General features: G+C 50.9%; 1 protein-coding gene across 1 annotated transcript in view; it reads right to left on the bottom strand.

Annotated features, from left to right (window-relative positions):
• CEP97 (centrosomal protein 97) overlaps positions 1–18,790 on the bottom strand; it is a 90,491-nt gene that overhangs the window by 43,098 nt on the left and 28,603 nt on the right. Inside the window, exons 4-5 of the mRNA XM_075334294.1 lie at positions 9,157–9,258; positions 8,887–9,000 (exon numbers count right to left, since the gene is read on the bottom strand). Coding sequence (XP_075190409.1) covers positions 8,887–9,000; positions 9,157–9,258 — 216 coding nt within the window. The remainder of the gene's footprint in view (positions 1–8,886; positions 9,001–9,156; positions 9,259–18,790) is intronic.

Below are 18,790 nucleotides of genomic sequence, written 5' to 3'. Positions count from 1 at the left end.
GTAAATCCAACTTACAGGATATCTTCTCCCCTGGAGATCCCAAGCGGAAGATATCGTGCTCACGTTTCCTACCGCAATTTTACCTTTCTATAGATAAGAAATATGATATATATGTGTTGTCATCCATTTGCCCAATTAATTTGGAGCTCATAGGCAGGTCTCACAAATATGAAAAAATATGCATGGTCTTCCTTTCAAGATCGCAATAGTGAAAACGTACCTCCCATAAATATCGGCTTGACACAAACCCCAATATTCATGGACCCCCGATGCCAAAGTGTCTAGCAAAGATGCTTTGATGAGAGAAAGCGTATACAGTTGGGAATGGTAAGTCTCTGCCTCTAAATATGCAAAACCGAGGCTTTTCATCTGCTTCAGGCAGATTTATCAGTTAAATCATGTGACCACACCAGGGGGTCCTACCTGAACAAGGGGCCAGATGTTAAATTACAAGCGCTCTTTCCTCCTCCGTTATAATTAGTTTCTTTCTCTCTAGCTATACTTTATCCAAAAATTTCTGTGTGGGGGCGGATATGTCCTCTCTACAGAAAAGAGAGGTCTTTTTAATTTTACAGTTCCTCTATGATATATTGACAGAAAGCTGGTAATCAGAGGTGCAGGCGTGGTTGGACTTGGAGGCAGTTTGTCCTGGAGTGATCATCTCCTGCTGTTAAGACAACCATTAACAACCTCATTGATACCATGCCAAGGCTGTAAATGCATGTATTTTTTAAGTCATACTCAATACTAAAGGGAACCTGTCAAGTCCCATATGCGCTCTAACCTACAAGCAGGGTGTTGTGTGGCCTAAAAACCCCTTCCTACCCATTCCTGTGTTGTAATATGATTTTATAAATAAACGTTTTATAACTTACATGTTCCCTATGTAAATAGGAGAGGGTCTAGTCCCCTGGGCGTTGCTTCGCTCCATAGGCGTTTGCATGCTTCCCGTGGCATCATGCCCCTGTGGGCGTGATACCATGGATTTACATGAGTGATGTCACCGTCAGCTCCTGGAGATGCCGCACGTGCGCGCTTACCATTCGCGCAGCCTTCATAGCTGGGTGTTTCCTTTCCAGCTTCACAAGCAGATGATCAGAAGACTCCTGCGGTTCCGACCCTACGCAGAGCGCGTCTGAAGCCGAGCAGCAAGCACCCAGATATGAAGGCTGCGCGAATGGCAAACGCGCGGGATCTCCAGGAGCTGACTGTGGCGTGATACCACAAAAAGCATGCAGATGCCCAGGGGGCTAGAGCCTCTGATCATTTACATAGGGAACATGTAAGTAATAAAACGTTTTTATTATAAAATCATATTACAACACAGGGATGGGTAGAAAGGGGTTTCTAGGCCACACAACACCCTGCTTGTAGGTTACAAGGCATATGGGACCCGACAGGTTCCCTTAAATGAATTGAGATGTTTTGAACAATTTGCTTCAATTTTTTTTGTTTTACCATTTGCATATATTTACCATGTCTATCTAGTCTGTGATTTCAATAACTCTACGGCTTTTTCTTCTTGATATTGCAATTGCAACGTTGAGGAGCATATTTTCCAGGAAGGTTAGATGAGTTCATATACTATATTTCATGGGATTATAATTTTTAGCAAAAGGATAAGTTCTTGTTCTCAAATTTGAAAATATGCACGATCCATAAAGTAAAATAAGCAACGCAAAGTTCAAGGGTCAGGTTCTCACCTGCAAACAGGAAATACCAATTCTAAAATATGCGAACAGGTTCCTTCAATAGGTAGTTATGTCATTCTACATAAATGATGCTCCAGTAAAACCAGTTCTGTTTTCAATCTAAATTGATAATGTTAAAAACAAAACTGTGCAAATGGAAACAAAGAATTTGTCATGGGGGTACACCTCTCCCAAATTAGAATTGTCCAAAGCATTACGCAATCCAACACCACCTGCCAAGTGACAACAGCAATGGAATGGCGCCACCATGCTTATCAGGACACACGCAGTCACACTTTGTGCAGTGGTGACTACACCAGCACCTTTAGGCCTAAGCCACATAGCATGAAAAATGGTGCGAGTGGCGTGCGATATAAAAAAAAGAAGAAAAAAAAAATAAAAAAAAATATCGCATTCCACTCGGACCAATATTAGCCTGTGTGTCAGCACTCAGGAGCGATTATTTTATCAGCCCTAATCAGACCAAGAAAACAATCGCAGTGTATTTTAGTGCGATCCGGTTTTCTCTCGCACCCATTCAACTCTATTGGGCGAGAGAAAAACAGCACTGCACTCGCGGTTAACCGGTGTACCGCGAGTGCAGGGCGAGAATGGCAATAGCCGGCTACGGAGCAGAGAGGGAGATAAATCCTCCCTCCTCAGTGCTCGACCGCCCCCCGCAGCTCAGGTCCAATCGCACGATCAGATCTCAGTTGCAGGGACACTCACATGAAACTCGGCTCTGTTGTACTGCCAGCGCGAGCCGAGTATCATGCGAGGGGATCGCAGTAATCCTTGTGTGGCCCCAGCCTTACAATGCCGGCAAAAAAGAGAATTTTGTTTACTTACCGTAAATTCTTTTTCTTGTAGTTCCGACATGGGAGACCCAGACCATGGGTGTATAGCTAGCGCCTCCGGAGGACACACAAAGTACTACACTCAAACGTGTAGCTCCTCCCTCCGGGCTATATACACTCCCTGGATGACAATCTACCCAGTTCAGTGCAAAAGCTGAAGGAGGACATCCACCCATAAGTAGAGATAGAGTAAAACTCGGAAAAACCAGAACTCTGTCTACTAACAACAGCCGGTGAAACACACGGAACTAAAAAACTGCCAACAGGCAACAGGGAGGGTGCTGGGTCTCCCATGTCGGAACTACAAGAAAAAGAATTTACGGTAAGTAAACAAAATTCTCTTTTTCTTTATCGTTCCTTCCATGGGAGACCCAGACCATGGGACGTTCCAAAGCAGTCCATGGGTGGGAAATAAACCAAACTGAGAAGTAGGCAAAACCTAACTTCACAAATGGGCGACAGCCGCCTGAAGGATGCGTCTGCCCAAGCTCGCATCTACCGAAGCATGAGCATGCACTTGGTAGTGCTTCGAAAAGGTGTGCAGACTGGACCAAGTGGCAGCCTGACACACCTGCTGAGCCGTAGCCTGGTGCCTGAAAGCCCAGGAGGCACCGACAGCTCTGGTCGAGTGCGCCTTAATCCCCGGCGGGGGAGGCACCTGAGAACACTGGTAGGCATCGGCGATAGCCGACCTAACCCAACGAGCCAGGGTCGGTTTAGAAGCAGAGAGACCCTTGCGCTGACCCGTGGTTAGCACAAAAAGTGAGGTGCACCGCCGAAAAACGGCGGTGCGTGACACATAGATTCGGAGCGCCCGCACCAAATCCAAGGTGTGCAACGCCTTCTCAAAGCGATGCACAGGGGCCGGACAAAGAGAGGGCAATGAAATGTCCTGGTTAAGGTGGAAGGAAGACACCACCTTAGGGAGAAAGTCCGGAGTCGGACGAAGAACCACCTTGTCTTGGTGGAACACCAAAAAGGGGTATTCCGAAGAAAGCGCAGCCAAATCAGAAACTCTCCTGAGAGAAGTTATGGCTACTAGAAAGACAACTTTCTGTGAAAGTCTAGACAAAGGAACCTCCCTGAGAGGCTCAAAAGGGGGTTTCTGTAAGGCCGTGAGGACCAGATTAAGGTCCCAGGGATCCAAGGGCCGCCGGTAAGGAGGGATGATGTGAGATGCGCCCTGCATGAAGGTGCGCACCTGAGCCAGTCGGGCGATACGCCGCTGGAACAATACCGACAAAGCAGACACCTGTCCCTTGAGGGAATTGAGGGACAGACCTAACTGTAGACCTGACTGTAGAAAAGACAGGATGGTCGGCAAGGAGAACGGCCAAGGAGCATGGCCGGAAGAACGACACCAGGACAGGAAAATTCTCCAAGTCCTGTGGTAAATCTTGGCCGAGGAAGACTTCCGAGCCTGAGTCATGGTGGAGATGACCTCAGAGGGAATGCCTGAAGCCGTCAGGATCCAGGACTCAAGAGCCACGCCGTCAATCTGAGAGCCGCAGAATTCTGGCGGAAGAACGGACCTTGAGAGAGAAGGTCTGGGCGGTCCGGGAGATGCCACGGCACCTCTACGGACAGGCGGAGCAGGTCTGGGTACCAAGCTCGCCTGGGCCAGTCCGGAGCAATGAGTATGACTCGACGGCCCTCCGTTCCGATCTTGCGCAGAACCCTGGGCAAGAGCGCTAGAGGGGGAAACACATAGGCCAGACGGAACGGAGACCAATCTTGAACCAGTGCGTCTGCTGCGAAGGCTTGGGGATCGTGGGAGCGAGCCACGTAAACCGGAACCTTGTTGTTGTGCCGGGAAGCCATTAGATCCACTTCCGGAGTGCCCCACTTACGGCAGATCGATCTGAACACTGACGGATGCAGGGCCCACTCGCCGCCGTCCACGGTTTGACGGCTGAGATAATCGACCTCCCAGTTTTCCACGCCTGGGATGTGGACTGCAGATATGGTGGACTTGAAGTCCTCCGTCCACTGGAGGATTCGTTGAACCTCCAACATCGCCAGACGGCTGTGAGTCCCGCCCTGGTGATTGATGTAGGCAACCGCTGTCGCGTTGTCCGACTGAACCCGAATGTGCTTGCCCGCCAACAGGTGGTGAAAGTCTAGGAGAGCTAGAAACACAGCTCTGATCTCCAGCACATTGATCGGGAGGGCTGATTCGGACGGAGTCCAAGTGCCCTGTGCTCGGTGATGGAGAAATACCGCTCCCCACCCGGAGAGGCTGGCATCCGTGGTGAGGATCACCCAGGACGGAGTAAGGAAGGAGCGTCCCTGTGACAGGGAGAGGGGCTGAAGCCACCACTGAAGGGAGTTCCTGGCCTGTGATGACAGAGCCACCAGCCTGTCCAAGGAAGAGATCCGCTTGTCCCAACAGCGGAGAATGTCCAGCTGCAAGGGACGCAGATGGAACTGGGCAAAGGGAACCGCTTCCATTGACGCCACCATCTGACCCAGCACCTGCATGAGGTGTCTGATGGAATGACGGCGGTGCCTCAGCAGAGAGCGCACCGCCAGACGAAGGGACTGCTGTTTGACTAAGGGCAACTTGACAAGTGCCGGCAGAGTCTCGAATTGCATCCCTAGGTACAGAAGTACCTGGGTCGGGGTCAGAGTGGACTTCGGCAGGTTGACAAGCCACCCGAACTGAACTAGCGTGGCGACAGTGAGAGAGACACTACGCTGGCAGTCTACACTGGATGAGGCCTTGACTAGAAGGTCGTCCAGGTAAGGAATCACTGCCAATCCCTGGAGGTGCAGGACCGCAACCACTGCTGCCATGACCTTGGTGAACACTCGAGGGGCCGTGGCTAAGCCAAAGGGAAGAGCCACGAACTGGAAATGTTCCTCTCCGATTGCAAAGAGTAGCCAACACTGGTGTGAGACCGCAATAGGCACATGCAGATAGGCATCTCTGATGTCGATGGATGCCAGAAAATCTCCTTGGGTCATTGAGGCAATGACCGATCTCAGAGATTCCATGCGAAAGTGCCGCACCTGAACATGCTTGTTGAGAAGCTTGAGATCCAGGATGGGCCGGGAGGAACCGTCCTTCTTTGGGACTAGAAAGAGGTTTGAGTAGAAACCGCTGAACCGTTCCCGGGCGGGAACCGGAACAATTACCCCGTTGGCCTGCAGGGATGCCACAGCCTGAGAGAAGGCGGCGGCCTTGGAGCAAGGGGGTGTGGACAGAAAAAATCTGTTTGGCGGGCAGGAAGAAAATTCTATCCTGTAGCCGTGGGAGATGATATCCCGCACCCACTGATCGGCGACGTGTTGGAACCACACGTCTCCAAAGTGGGAGAGCCTGCCACCGACCAAGGACGTTGCTGGCGCAGCCAGATAGTCAAGAGGAGGCTGCCTTAGTGGCAGCGGCTCCTCCGGTCTTTTGAGGACGCGGCTTTGCGCGCCAGTTTGATTTACGATCCTTGGTTGCGGTAGTGGACGCGGTCGAGGGCTTCGAGGATGACCAGTTAGAGGAACGAAAGGAACGAAACCTCGATTGGATCCTGCCCTGGACAGGTTTCCTGGCCTTAGTTTGAGGCAAGGAAGTACTCTTCCCGCCAGTAGCCTCCTTGATTATGTCATCCAGCTGTTCCCCAAACAGCCGGGACCCAGCAAAAGGGAGACTCGCAAGGTACTTTTTAGAGGAAGCGTCTGCTTTCCACTCTCGAAGCCACAAGATCCTGCGGATCGCGAGGGAGTTAGCGGAGGCCACCGCCGTGCGGTGAGAAGCCTCCAGGATGGCAGACATGGCGTAGGATGCAAAAGCCGAAGCTTGAGAAGTTAAGGCATCCATCTCAGGAATAGAGTCCCTGGAGAGGGAATGTATCTCCTCCAGAGAGGCAGAGACTGCCTTGAGAGCCCACACTGCCGCAAAAGACGGGGAGAACGAGGCTCCAGCCGCCTGATATATAGACTTGGCCAAAAGGTCAACCTGGCGGTCAGTGGGATCCTTAAGAGAAGTGCCATCAGCCACAGCTACGACTGTGCGGGCTGAGATTCTGGACACCGGAGGGTCTACCTTTGGGGACTGAGCCCATTCCTTAACCACTTCTGGTGGAAAAGGAAAACGGTCATCTGAACTATGCTTCGGAAAACGTTTGTCAGGACAGGCCCTGGGTTTGGTAACAGTGGTCTGAAAGCTGGAGTGGTTAAAAAACATACTTTTAGCTTTCTTAGGTGAGGTAAACTGGTGTATCTCTACCAGAGAGGCTTGTTCCTCAGACTCTGGTGGGTTGAGGTTCAGTACGGAGTTAATGGACGCAATCAAGGCACTAACATCCGCATCACCCTCAGACAAGTCAATGGGGTACATAGAGGTAGCGTCTGAGCCCACAGTAAACGAGTCCTCCTCGCCCTGTACCTCGGCACGTGAATCAGAGCCGTGGGAAGAGGAAGGAGAAGGGTCCCTGCGTCTCCGGTTAGGGGGACGGGGTCCTGGGACATGCTCTGGGAGCTCCGCAGAGCTAGGAGCAGCCGAAGCACCCTGAGAAGGGGGCTGATGCATGGTCAGCAGTGTCCGGGACAGCTGCCCCATGGAGTCGGCAAAAAACTGGGAAATAGCTTGTGAAAAGGATGCTACCCAAGCCGGGGGTTCAGCCACCGGGGCCGAAGCAGCCGGAGGGACCCCTGCGGAGGCTCCAGGCTGAGACACAACCATGTTAGCACAGGCATCACAATGTGGGTATGTGCTTGGCTCTGGCAGAATGAGCTTACATGCAGTGCATATAGCGTACATGTTTGCAGCCTTGCTCCTAGTGACAGACATGCTGCTGAGGTGGAAGCTCTGCAGCCAGAATACACTCCTGTAGAATGCCTGAGAGTGTAATAAAAGTCCACAACCAGAGGTTGTGGCTTACCAGCCCGTGCTCTCTGTGTGCCCTCCGGATTCCACCGCTCCCCTGTGAAGCGTCAGCCTGCCTAACAGTATGCAGCTGCAGCATCCAGCGCCTTCCAGTGTAAGAACGCTGAGAAAATGGCGCTGGGAGAAAGAGGGGGGGCGTGTATAAGCCCAAGAGCGGGAAAAACGGAGGGCAGAGAGATACAGGGAGATATACAGGGGAGGGAACATCTCCCCAGAGAGGAGTGCCCTCCCCTCTGCTGGTCGGGCGGTGGGCGGCGCTGTATGCAAAACATGCAGAGAAGCCAAAACCGAAACTAGGCCCAAACTGAAGCCGGGGCCTAGATTTAAAAATGCGGCCGACGAGCAGGCACCTTCGGCGCGGTTCTCAGGGGAAATCACCAGAATCGGCCGGAATTTACAGTAACGCTAAAACACATACTGTCCCCCTAATAAAAGTACCCGGGACCCCTGAAAAACGTCTCAATACTTAGCTTTGAGACGCAGGGCCATGTCCCTGGAGAGGGGGGTAAATGCTCCTTCCAGCAGGGACCAGACAGGGCTGCGGATGGAGACCGGTCTTCTGCAGGCAGAGAGGACCGTGGAGGCTCCCACTTCAACCCAGAGCCTCTTAGAGGATGTGAAGGAGCGCGGCATGTGAAGGCTCCAGCCTTATAAAGTCAACCTTAACAGCACCGCCGACAGAGTGGGGCGTGAAGGGACATGCCGGGAGTCCAGACTGGACCTGCTTTTCTTCCAAATCTTTAAAATTAAAATAAAAATGAAAAAAATATCAGAGAATGCAAGTGTGTGTATCCTCCTGAAACACAAAGCATTGAACTGGGTAGATTGTCATCCAGGGAGTGTATATAGCCCGGAGGGAGGAGCTACACGTTTGAGTGTAGTACTTTGTGTGTCCTCCGGAGGCGCTAGCTATACACCCATGGTCTGGGTCTCCCATGGAAGGAACGATAAAGAAAGTTATATACTGCAGATGGCGTGAAAATGTCCTGTGTACTTAGCTCAACGCATCTCCGTGCAGGGTACCAAAGCTAAAATAGTAGAAATAATGGTCACACTTATATTATGCCCCCCAAACTTAACTAAAGAAAGCAATCAAGGGACGCTTGTGTGGTCCTTATGTTATTCACAGCTGATACAGCCGCCATGATGGCCCCTGACTAATTATACAGTGCTAACGTTCCACTCCAGTTTATCTAGAAAAGGTGATAAAAACTACTATCCAGGAAAACTAAGAAAACGTATACTCTGTAAACGCAACCAGAATATTTCATAAGAAATTAAGGAGTTATACAAGATGAAAAAAAAAAACATGTTGTACACCTTGACAAAAATAAAAATAGAATTGTTGCTGTGCCAGATATCTAAAGTGTATGCTGGTCATAGCGTGGATTCATTAGATTTCCTACCCCTGTTATGCCCACAGTATGCCATTTCTGCTTAGAAGTGCAAGACGTACCTCATTTAGGTCTCGGATTTCATTCTCTGCTAGGGACAAGATAGATAAATTCTGTGGAAGGCTGGTGGAGGCTGTGCGTAAAGAGGCAATGTTGTTTCCGTGCAGGAGAAAGGTCTGTAAAGAAAGACGAGATCAGTAGATGGCATGGTGTAAAAATATACAGTAAATATATGTCTGCAAAGCACTGGATGGGACATTTGGACCTGGGTTGTAGTGACCATACATTCCAATCACAGTATCTTGTGGTAAGAAACCTTCTTGTAAACGTACCTTGAGACATAACAGCTTTGAGAGATCGCCAATCTGAGAGATGTTATTGTCTGATAAATCCAGATGCTGCAGGCACGTGCAATTGTTTATCTGGTCAATAGCCTTGAGGAAGACAATAGTAGTCATTAGGATATAGCGTTCATTGCCCAGTAACAAAGCAATCAGTACATAGCACAGATCCGCACAGTGATCTGCCATACAATGTGTGGCGTTACCCAGTTTTTCCAGAAGGATGGGTTCACATAGCATTTGCCATATGTTCAGCGGCTCCATCGGCCTTTGGTCCAAACCTATACAAAATGGCACCCGGACGTATGTGCTGATGTGGCTATTGACTATAATGATACAGATAGAGTCACACTGTGCATCATTTTCAGCTGTATTAGGCTATGTGCCCACGCTGCGGATTTACCGCGGATTTTGCCGCGGATTTGCCGCGGATTTGCCGAAAATCTGCAGCAGCAGCACTTCCAAGCCATTTCAATGGCATTTTGGAAATGCTGTGCCCATGCTGCGGATTTTTCCGCTGCGGATTTGCTGCGGATTTTGATCCGGAAAAATCTGCAGCATGTCAATTGTTTGGTGCATATTTGGTGCGGATTTTTGGCTTTGAATGGGGAAAAAAAAAAAAAAAAATCCGCATCAAAATCCGCGGCAAATCCGCGGCAAATCCGCGGGTGCGGATTTGCCGCGAAAGTCGCGGATTTTCAGGCAGAAAAATCCGCAGGTACATTCTACCGTGGACACATAGCCTAAGGCCTATTGGAGGCCTTATACAGCTAGTCAATAGTCAATGGCCTCGTCAGCGCATACGCCCAGATGCCATTTTGCAGGGGTTCAGACGTAAGTCTTGATGGAGCCACTCAACATAGTGGCAAATGCTGTGTGATAAAAAAAAATATATAAAAATAGCACGAAACAATAGAAATAGCCTCAATATGTCTAATGTGTATAATAACAATGACACTGGAATATAAAACAAAACATTTATGGATATACAGTACAATCACCAGGTCATAAGGACGCAAACATTACATTCAATTCTGGTGTCTGGGATAAATCAATCCCAAACCATCAAGTGCATTAAAAGAAATCCCTATTAAAAGGAGTTGTCCGACAAACTCAAATTTTTTTGTTAAGCTAATCTGTGCTGTATTGTCATATAAGAAGGGAATTTTGTTTACTTACCGTAAATTCCTTTTCTTCTAGCTCCAATTGGGAGACCCAGACAGTGGTGTATAGCTACTGCCTCTGGAGGCCGCACAAAGAACTACACTTAAAAGTGTAAGGCCCCTCCCCTTCTGGCTATACACCCTCCCGTAGGAGTACGGATTCCTCAGTTTTAGTACCAAAGCAAGAAGGAGGAAAGCCAATAACAGTTTCAAAAACAAATTCAATCCGATAACAAGATCGGAGAACTTAAGAAACAACATGAACAACATGTGCACCCGAAAAACGAAACCCTAAGAACAAATAGGGCGGGTGCTGGGTCTCCCAATTGGAGCTAGAAGAAAAGGAATTTACGGTAAGTAAACAAAATTCCCTTCTTCTTTTTCGCTCCTAATTGGGAGACCCAGACAGTGGGACGTCCAAAAGCAGTCCCTGGGTGGGTAAAAAGATACCACATGAACGGGCTGTCAGACAGCCTCTTCCTACAGGTGGGCCACCGCCGCCTGAAGGACCTGTCTACCTAGGCTGGCATCTGCCGAAGCGTAGGTATGCACTTGATAGTGTTTGGTAAACGTGTGCAGACTCGACCAGGTAGCCGCCTGGCACACTTGCTGAGCCGTAGCCTGATGCCGCAATGCCCAGGACGCACCCACGGCTCTGGTAGAATGGGCCTTCAGTCCAGATGGAATCGGAAGCCCAGCAGAACGGTATGTGTGAAGAATTGGTTCCTTGATCCACCGCGCCAGGGTGGATTTGGAAGCTTGCGATCCCTTATGCTGACCAGCGACTAGGACAAAGAGCGCATCAGAACGGCATAGAGACGCCGTGCGAGAAATGTAAATCCTGAGTGCTCTCACCAGGTCCAACAGATGTAAACCCTTTTCAAATTGGTGAACTGGATGCGGACACAAAGATGGCAAAGTGATATCCTGATTGAGATGAAAGGAAGAAACCACCTTGGGAGAAAACTCTGGAATTGGACGCAGTACTACCTTGTCTTGGTGAAACACCAGGAAGGGAGATTTGCAAGATAACGCCGCTAGCTCGGACACTCTTCGAAGAGACGTGACCGCCACAAGAAAAACTACCTTTTGTGAAAGCCGAGAAAGGGGAACCTCTTTCAAAGGCTCGAAAGGCGGCTTCTGGAGAGCAATGAGAACCTTGTTCAGATCCCAGGGTTCCAATGGCCGTCTGTAAGGAGGAACGATATGACAAACTCCTTGGAGAAACGTGCGTACTTTAGAAAGCCGTGCCAAGCGCTTCTGAAAGAATACGGATAGCGCGGAGACTTGACCCTTAAGCGAGCTAAGCGACAAACCTTTTTCCAACCCAGACTGCAGGAAGGAAAGAAAAATTGGCAATGCAAATGGCCAGGGAGAAAACCCTTGAGCCAAGCACCACGCTAAGAATATCTTCCACGTCCTGTGATAGATCTTAGCTGAGGAAGGTTTTCTAGCCTGTCTCATTGTGGCAACAACTTCATGAGATAAACCTGAGGCCGCTAGGATCCAGGACTCAATGGCCACACAGTCAGGTTCAGGGCCGCAGAATTCAGATGGAAAAACGGCCCTTGAGACAGCAAATCTGGACGGTTTGGTAGTGTCCACGGTTGGCCTACCGTGAGATGCCACAGATCCGGGTACCACGACCTTCTTGGCCAATCTGGAGCGACGAGTATGGCTCGATGGCAGTCGGACTTGATTTTCCGGAGAACTCTGGGTAACAATGCTAGAGGTGGGAACACATAGGGGAGTCGGAATTGCGACCAATCCTGAACCAAGGCGTCTGCCGCCAGCGCTCGGTGATCGTGAGACCGTGCCATGAAAACTGGGACCTTGTTGTTGTGCCGTGACGCCATCAGATCGACGTCCGGCGTCCCCCAGCGGCAACAGATCTGCTGAAACACGTCCGGGTGAAGGGACCATTCTCCTGCGTCCATGCCCTGGCGACTGAGAAAGTCTGCTTCCCAGTTTTCCACGCCTGGGATGTGAACTGCGGATATGGTGGACGCTCTGCTTTCCACCCACGTCAAAATCCGCTGGACTTCTTGAAAAGCTTGGCGACTGCGTGTTCCCCCTTGGTGGTTGATGTACGCCACCGCCGTGGAATTGTCCGACTGAATCCGAATCTGCTTGCCTTCCAGCCATTGTTGGAAGGCTCGCAGGGCAAGATAGATTGCTCTGATTTCCAGAACATTGATCTGCAGGGTGGACTCTTCCTGAGTCCACGTCCCCTGAGCCCTGTGGTGGAGAAACACCGCTCCCCACCCTGATAGGCTCGCATCCGTCGTGACCACTGCCCAGGACGGGGGAAGGAACGACTTTCCCTGTGACAATGAGGTGGGGAGAAGCCACCAACGCAGAGAGTCCTTGGCAGTCTGAGAGAGGGAGACAGTCCTGTCGAGGGACGTCGATTTCCCATCCCATTGGCGTAGAATGTCCCATTGTAGAGGGCGCAGATGAAACTGCGCGAACGGGACTGCCTCCATTGCTGCTACCATCTTTCCTAGGAAATGCATGAGGCGCCTCAGTGAGTGCGACTGGCTCTGAAGGAGAGATTGCACTCCAGTCCGTAGCGAGCACTGCTTGTCCAGTGGAAGCCTCACTATCGCTGAGAGAGTATGAAACTCCATGCCAAGATAAGTCAGAGATTGGGTCGGGGTTAGATGAGACTTTGGAAAGTTGATAATCCACCCGAAACTCTGGAGAGTGTCTAGTGCCACCTTCAGACTGTGTTGGCATGCCTCTTGAGAGGGTGCCTTTATAAGCAGGTCGTCTAGATACGGGATGACCGAGTGACCCTGCGAGTGCAGAACAGCTACTACTGCTGCCATGACTTTGGTGAAGACCCGGGGGGCTGTTGCCAGACCGAAAGGTAACGCTACGAACTGCAGGTGTTCGTCGTGTATGACGAAGCGTAGGAAACGCTGATGCTCTGGTGCAATCGGCACGTGGAGATACGCATCTTTGATATCTATTGATGCTAGAAAATCTCCTTGAGACATTGAGGCTATGACGGAGCGTAGGGATTCCATCCGGAACCTCCTGACTTTTACGTGTCTGTTGAGCAACTTTAGATCCAGGACGGGTCGATACGATCCGTCCTTTTTTGGGACCACAAACAGATTGGAGTAAAAACCGTGACCTTGTTCCTGAAGAGGGACGGAGGTCACCACTCCTTCCGCCTTTAGAGCGGCCACCGCCTGCAACAGAGCATCGGCTCGGTCTGGTGGTGGAGAAGTTCTGAAGAAACGAGTTGGCGGACGAGAACTGAACTCTATCCTGTACCCGTGAGACAGAACATCCCTCACCCAACGGTCTTTGACGCGTGACAGCCAAATGTCGCCAAAGTGGGAAAGCCTCCCACCGACCGCGGGTGTGGGAATCGGAGACCGCAAGTCAGGAGGACGCCGTCTTGGCAACGGTTCCTCCGGCTGTCCTTTTTGGGCGTGACTGAGACCTCCAAGAATCTGAGCGTCTCTGGTCTTTTTGAGTCTTTTTTGACGAGGCGAATTGGGACCTGCCCGGTCCTCGAAAGGACCGATAACCAGACTGACCCTTCCTCTGTTGGGGTTTGTTTTGTCTGTGTTGCGGTAAGGATGAGTCCTTACCCTTGGAGTGTTTGATGATTTCATCCAAACGCTCTCCAAACAATCGGTCACGAGAAAAAGGCAAATTGGTTAAGCACTTCTTGGAATGAGAATCTGCTTTCCAATGTCTCAACCACAGGGCCCTACGCAAAACAACGGAGTTGGCTGACGCCACTGCCGTGCGGCTTGTAGCGTCAAGAACAGCATTAATCGCGTACGACGCGAATGCCGCCATTTGCGAGGTCAATGGTGCTACCTGCGGGGCAAATGCACGTGTGACTGAGTCGACTCGCGCAAGCCCGGCTGAGATAGCTTGGAGTGCCCATACGGCCGCAAAAGAAGGCGCTAATGACGCTCCAATCGCTTCATAGATGGATTTCAGCCAGAGCTCCATCTGCCTGTCAGTGGCATCTTTAAGTGCCGCTCCATCTTCAACTGCAACCAAGGATCTAGCTGCAAGCCTGGAAATTGGAGGATCCACTTTTGGACACTGGGTCCAACCCTTGACCACCTCAGGGGGAAAAGGATAGCGTGTATCTTTAAGCCGTTTAGAAAAACGCCTTTCAGGATAAGCGTGGGGTTTCTGGATTGCGTCTCTAAAGTCAGCGTGGTCCAGAAAAGTGCTTAATGTACGCTTAGGGTATCTGAAATGGATTCTCTCGTGCTGCGAAGCTGACTCCTCTACAAGAGGAGCTGGTGGGGAAATATTTAACATCTTATTGATGTTAAATATAAGATCATTAACTATGGCGTCACCATCTGGTGTATCTAGATTGAGAGCGGTCCCAGGATCAGAATCCTGATCAGTTACGTCCGCCTCATCACCCATAGATTCATCTCGCTGGGATCCTGACCATTGAGATGAATGTGAAGGCCCGTCATAGCGAGCCCGCTTAGGCTGCCCGGGGCCATCGTCCGAGTCAGAGTCTTCACCCTGAGGTGTATATGCCCGTCCCGGAGCTTGGAGGTAATTCAGCTGAGGGGGACCAGGGGGCAATGATTGCACAGTGTCCGTGGCCTGAAGTACAGGCCTAGCTCGCAATGTGTCAAGAATTTGTGACATAGTGAGAGACATTCTGTCAGCAAAAGCTGCAAACTCAGTTCCTGTCACTTGGACAGCATTCACAGGTGGTACACCCTGGGTCACGTCCAGCAGAGGTCCCGACTGTGCAAGCGCCGCAGGGGCCGAGCACTGCACACAATGGGGGTCCGTGGAGCCTGCCGGTAGAAAAGTCCCACATGCGGTGCAGGAAGCATATAATGTCTGTGCCTTGGCACCCTTGCGTTTTACGGACGACATGCTGCTGGCTCTCTGCAATGTGAGAGAGTCTATAGCCAAAGGGCGACCAGCGCTATGTAATACCAAGTATTTGTAGAAACAAAATACTAAGAATACTACTGGCACAAGAGGGGGTGAGCCCTGAGGGCTGCTTACCGCCCGCTGAATAGCGGGTAAGAGGCGCAGAATTCCTTGTCTGGGTCTCCCCGGCTCCCCTCTGCAGCTCAGCGTGTCAGCAGGAATGGCTGCCGGCGTCTGTGGAGAGGGGCGGTCCGTGGGAGTTTCCAAACAAAAGTGCGGGAAACAGTGTCCCCTCTGTGCCGATTGTGAGGGCTGGAGTATGTAAAAACGACTCCAGCCCTCGGCGCTGATGCACTGGCCAGCGTCCCGCCCCTCTCCTGACTGGCAGGTCTGGGGGCGGGAACGAACGGAAGCAGGCCGCAAAAGCCGGGGACTCGAGTTATCAGCGCGGCCGCCGTAAAAGCGCGGGCCGCGCTGAAGTCCCCGGCGCACCACAAGTGCCAGCCGCGCCGCAGTCCCAGCGGCCGGCGCGACCGATTCCCAGAAGTGTGCCTGCTTCAGCGAAGCTGAATGAGGCCATGGCACAAGCGCCGTAGCGCTGATGTCCCCCGGCGCACTACAACACCCAGCATGCTGCGGTGTGAGCGCCAAATGCACGGGGACACAGAGTACCTTGAGGAAGCAGGGCCATGTCCCTGATGTACTCCGCACCATCCAGCATCTTCTCCAGGGGCTGTAGATGGAGCACGGTCTCAGTGCCTGGAGACCAGTAAATCCCACTTCACCCAGAGCCCTGTAAAAAGGGATGGGGAAGGAATCAGCATGTGGGCTCCTGCCGCCGTACCCGCAATGGGTACCTCAACCTTACAAACACCTCCGACATACAGTGGGGTGAGAAGGGAGCATGCTGGGAGCCCTGTATGGGCCCTCTTTTCTTCCATCCGACATAGTCAGCAGCTGCTGCTGACTAAAAACAATGGAGCTATGCGTGCGTGTCTGACCTCCTGCGCACAAAGCTAAAACTGAGGAATCCGTACTCCTACGGGAGGGTGTATAGCCAGAAGGGGAGGGGCCTTACACTTTTAAGTGTAGTTCTTTGTGCGGCCTCCAGAGGCAGTAGCTATACACCACTGTCTGGGTCTCCCAATTAGGAGCGAAAAAGAAAACATCCCTACATTGTTATTTTTTGTTTTCTAACTTTTGTTCCTCTTGAATTATCCCTTTATTCTCTGCAGCTCTTTGTTTACATTCAGCTCCAGAAAACATGACAACTTCCTGTGCAAAACCTCAGTCACAGCTGGCCCCACCCAGCCTCAGTGTCTAGCCCCACCCCCCGCCCTCAGTGTCCAGCCCCGCCCCCTTCCCGCCCCCTGCACACACATTCCCTGTCAGTATTCTGCCCCAGCACCTGACCTGTTATCACTCTAGCATTGGAAATAACAGCCCCACATCGGGCTCTGCATCCCCCACCACATAGGGCTCTGCACACACACACACACACACACACACACACACACACACACACACACCGGGCTCTGCACCCCCCCCTGCCCACACACACACGGCGCTCCACGTTCGTCCGCTGTCTGGTCTGGCCAGGCCATATCAGCACAGTAGTGACCTCACTGCTGTCCTGAACTAGCAGACACAGACAGCGGAACAGTGATGAGAAGAAGCGAAGCGCTCCCTCTCATCAGTGCTCTTAAATGTGCGATCCTGAGCAGGGGGCCCGGTGCTCGCGGTGACACCACGGCAGCCGCCGCTAAGCCCCTCCCCCAGGTCACGGGTCCCACAGCAGTGACGGGGGAGGATGCGGGGAGAGTATGGGGTACGGCGGAATGCATGGGAGGCTGCGGGGAAGGGGGAAGGGGACTCCACGCACTGTTCCCGCCCAGGAGGGCGGCAACATGCTGTTCACAGATTTGCATGTCAACATGGTCCTGCCCCTGTTGACATGAAATGACCGGAAGAAGCAAAATCGTGGCAGGAGCAGTCATATGACCGCTCTGAGCCGGGGGAGAGGGGCTGACAGCAGGGCAGGTAAGTGGTCCCCATCTATTTACCTGCCCCAATGTAGCCCAATAGGGAAATAATAAAAAAAAAGTCAAAATAAGCCGGATAACCCCTTTAAACAATATAGTCTCATACTGCTGACAATTCATGTATTACCAATATACCCATGAGTAAAATACAGGGAAAAAAGGAAGCTCAAAACAGCAAATAAATGGAACTCTCTCACCATTGAGACATTAATCAAATAACTATCTGAATATCAATGATATCAATGAGGGAAGAGGTCCCCATACCCACTACAACATTTGAGGGCATAGCCAGCTCTTGACAGGTTTCCTCATATATCGGACAAAGCTACTTACTGGTATCAAAATAGATCAAATTGCATCACTTCTGGATGCCAGAAAGGTGTTAAATGCATATAGCCCAGTTTGTCTCAAAGGCATTCAGAATGCCGGTGAAGTGTATCACTGGAACACAACACATCCTTTCTGGTCGCCATAGAAGATGTAGCAACTCTCGCGACGTCACTTTCGACCACCATCTTGGATGTGGAACGTGTCTTTAGACACTAGAAGTAGCACTTTTTTCCAGAGCCTTTGTTCTGCCAGTAACGTGGAAGCCCCCTATACTGTATTTCCATTGACAGATGACGGACCAGAGTGGGGGTCATATTTATGCCGTTCATAATGTGGTTAAATTAATGAGACAGATTTATTCTTTTGGTCAGTATAATTACAGCAATACCATATTTATGTAATTTTTTATAGAAAAGAAGGGAATTTTGTTTACTTACCGTAAATTCCTTTTCTTCTAGCTCCAATTGGGAGACCCAGACAATTGGGTGTATAGGCTATGCCTCCGGAGGCCGCACAAAGTATTACACCAAAAGTGTAAAGCCCCTCCCCTTCTGCGTATACACCCCCCGTGCTCCCACGGGCTCCTCAGTTTTGGTGCAAAAGCAAGAAGGAGGAAAAAAATTATAAACTGGTTTAAAGTAAATTCAATCCGAAGGAATATCGGAGAGCTGAAACCATTCAACATGAACAACATGTGTACACAAAAAAACAGGGGCGGGTGCTGGGTCTCCCAATTGGAGCTAGAAGAAAAGGAATTTACGGTAAGTAAACAAAATTCCCTTCTTCTTTGTCGCTCCATTGGGAGACCCAGACAATTGGGACGTCCAAAAGCAGTCCCTGGGTGGGTAAATAATACCTCATAATAGAGCCGTAACGGCTCCGTCCTACAGGTGGGCAACCGCCGCCTGAAGGACTCGCCTACCTAGGCTGGCATCCGCCGAAGCATAGGTATGCACCTGATAGTGTTTCGTGAAAGTGTGCAGGCTCGACCAGGTAGCCGCCTGACACACCTGTTGAGCCGTAGCCTGGTGCCTCAAAGCCCAGGACGCACCCACGGCTCTGGAAGAATGGGCCTTCAGCCCTGAGGGAACCGGAAGCCCAGCAGAACGGTAAGCTTCGAGAATTGGTTCCTTGATCCACCGAGCCAGGGTTGATTTGGAAGCCTGTGACCCTTTACGCTGGCTAGCGACAAGGACAAAGAGT

This window comes from Anomaloglossus baeobatrachus, chromosome 2, assembly GCF_048569485.1.
Source record: "Anomaloglossus baeobatrachus isolate aAnoBae1 chromosome 2, aAnoBae1.hap1, whole genome shotgun sequence".
Lineage (NCBI taxonomy): Eukaryota > Metazoa > Chordata > Amphibia > Anura > Aromobatidae > Anomaloglossus > Anomaloglossus baeobatrachus.
This window is presented reverse-complemented; position numbering and strand designations above follow the sequence as displayed.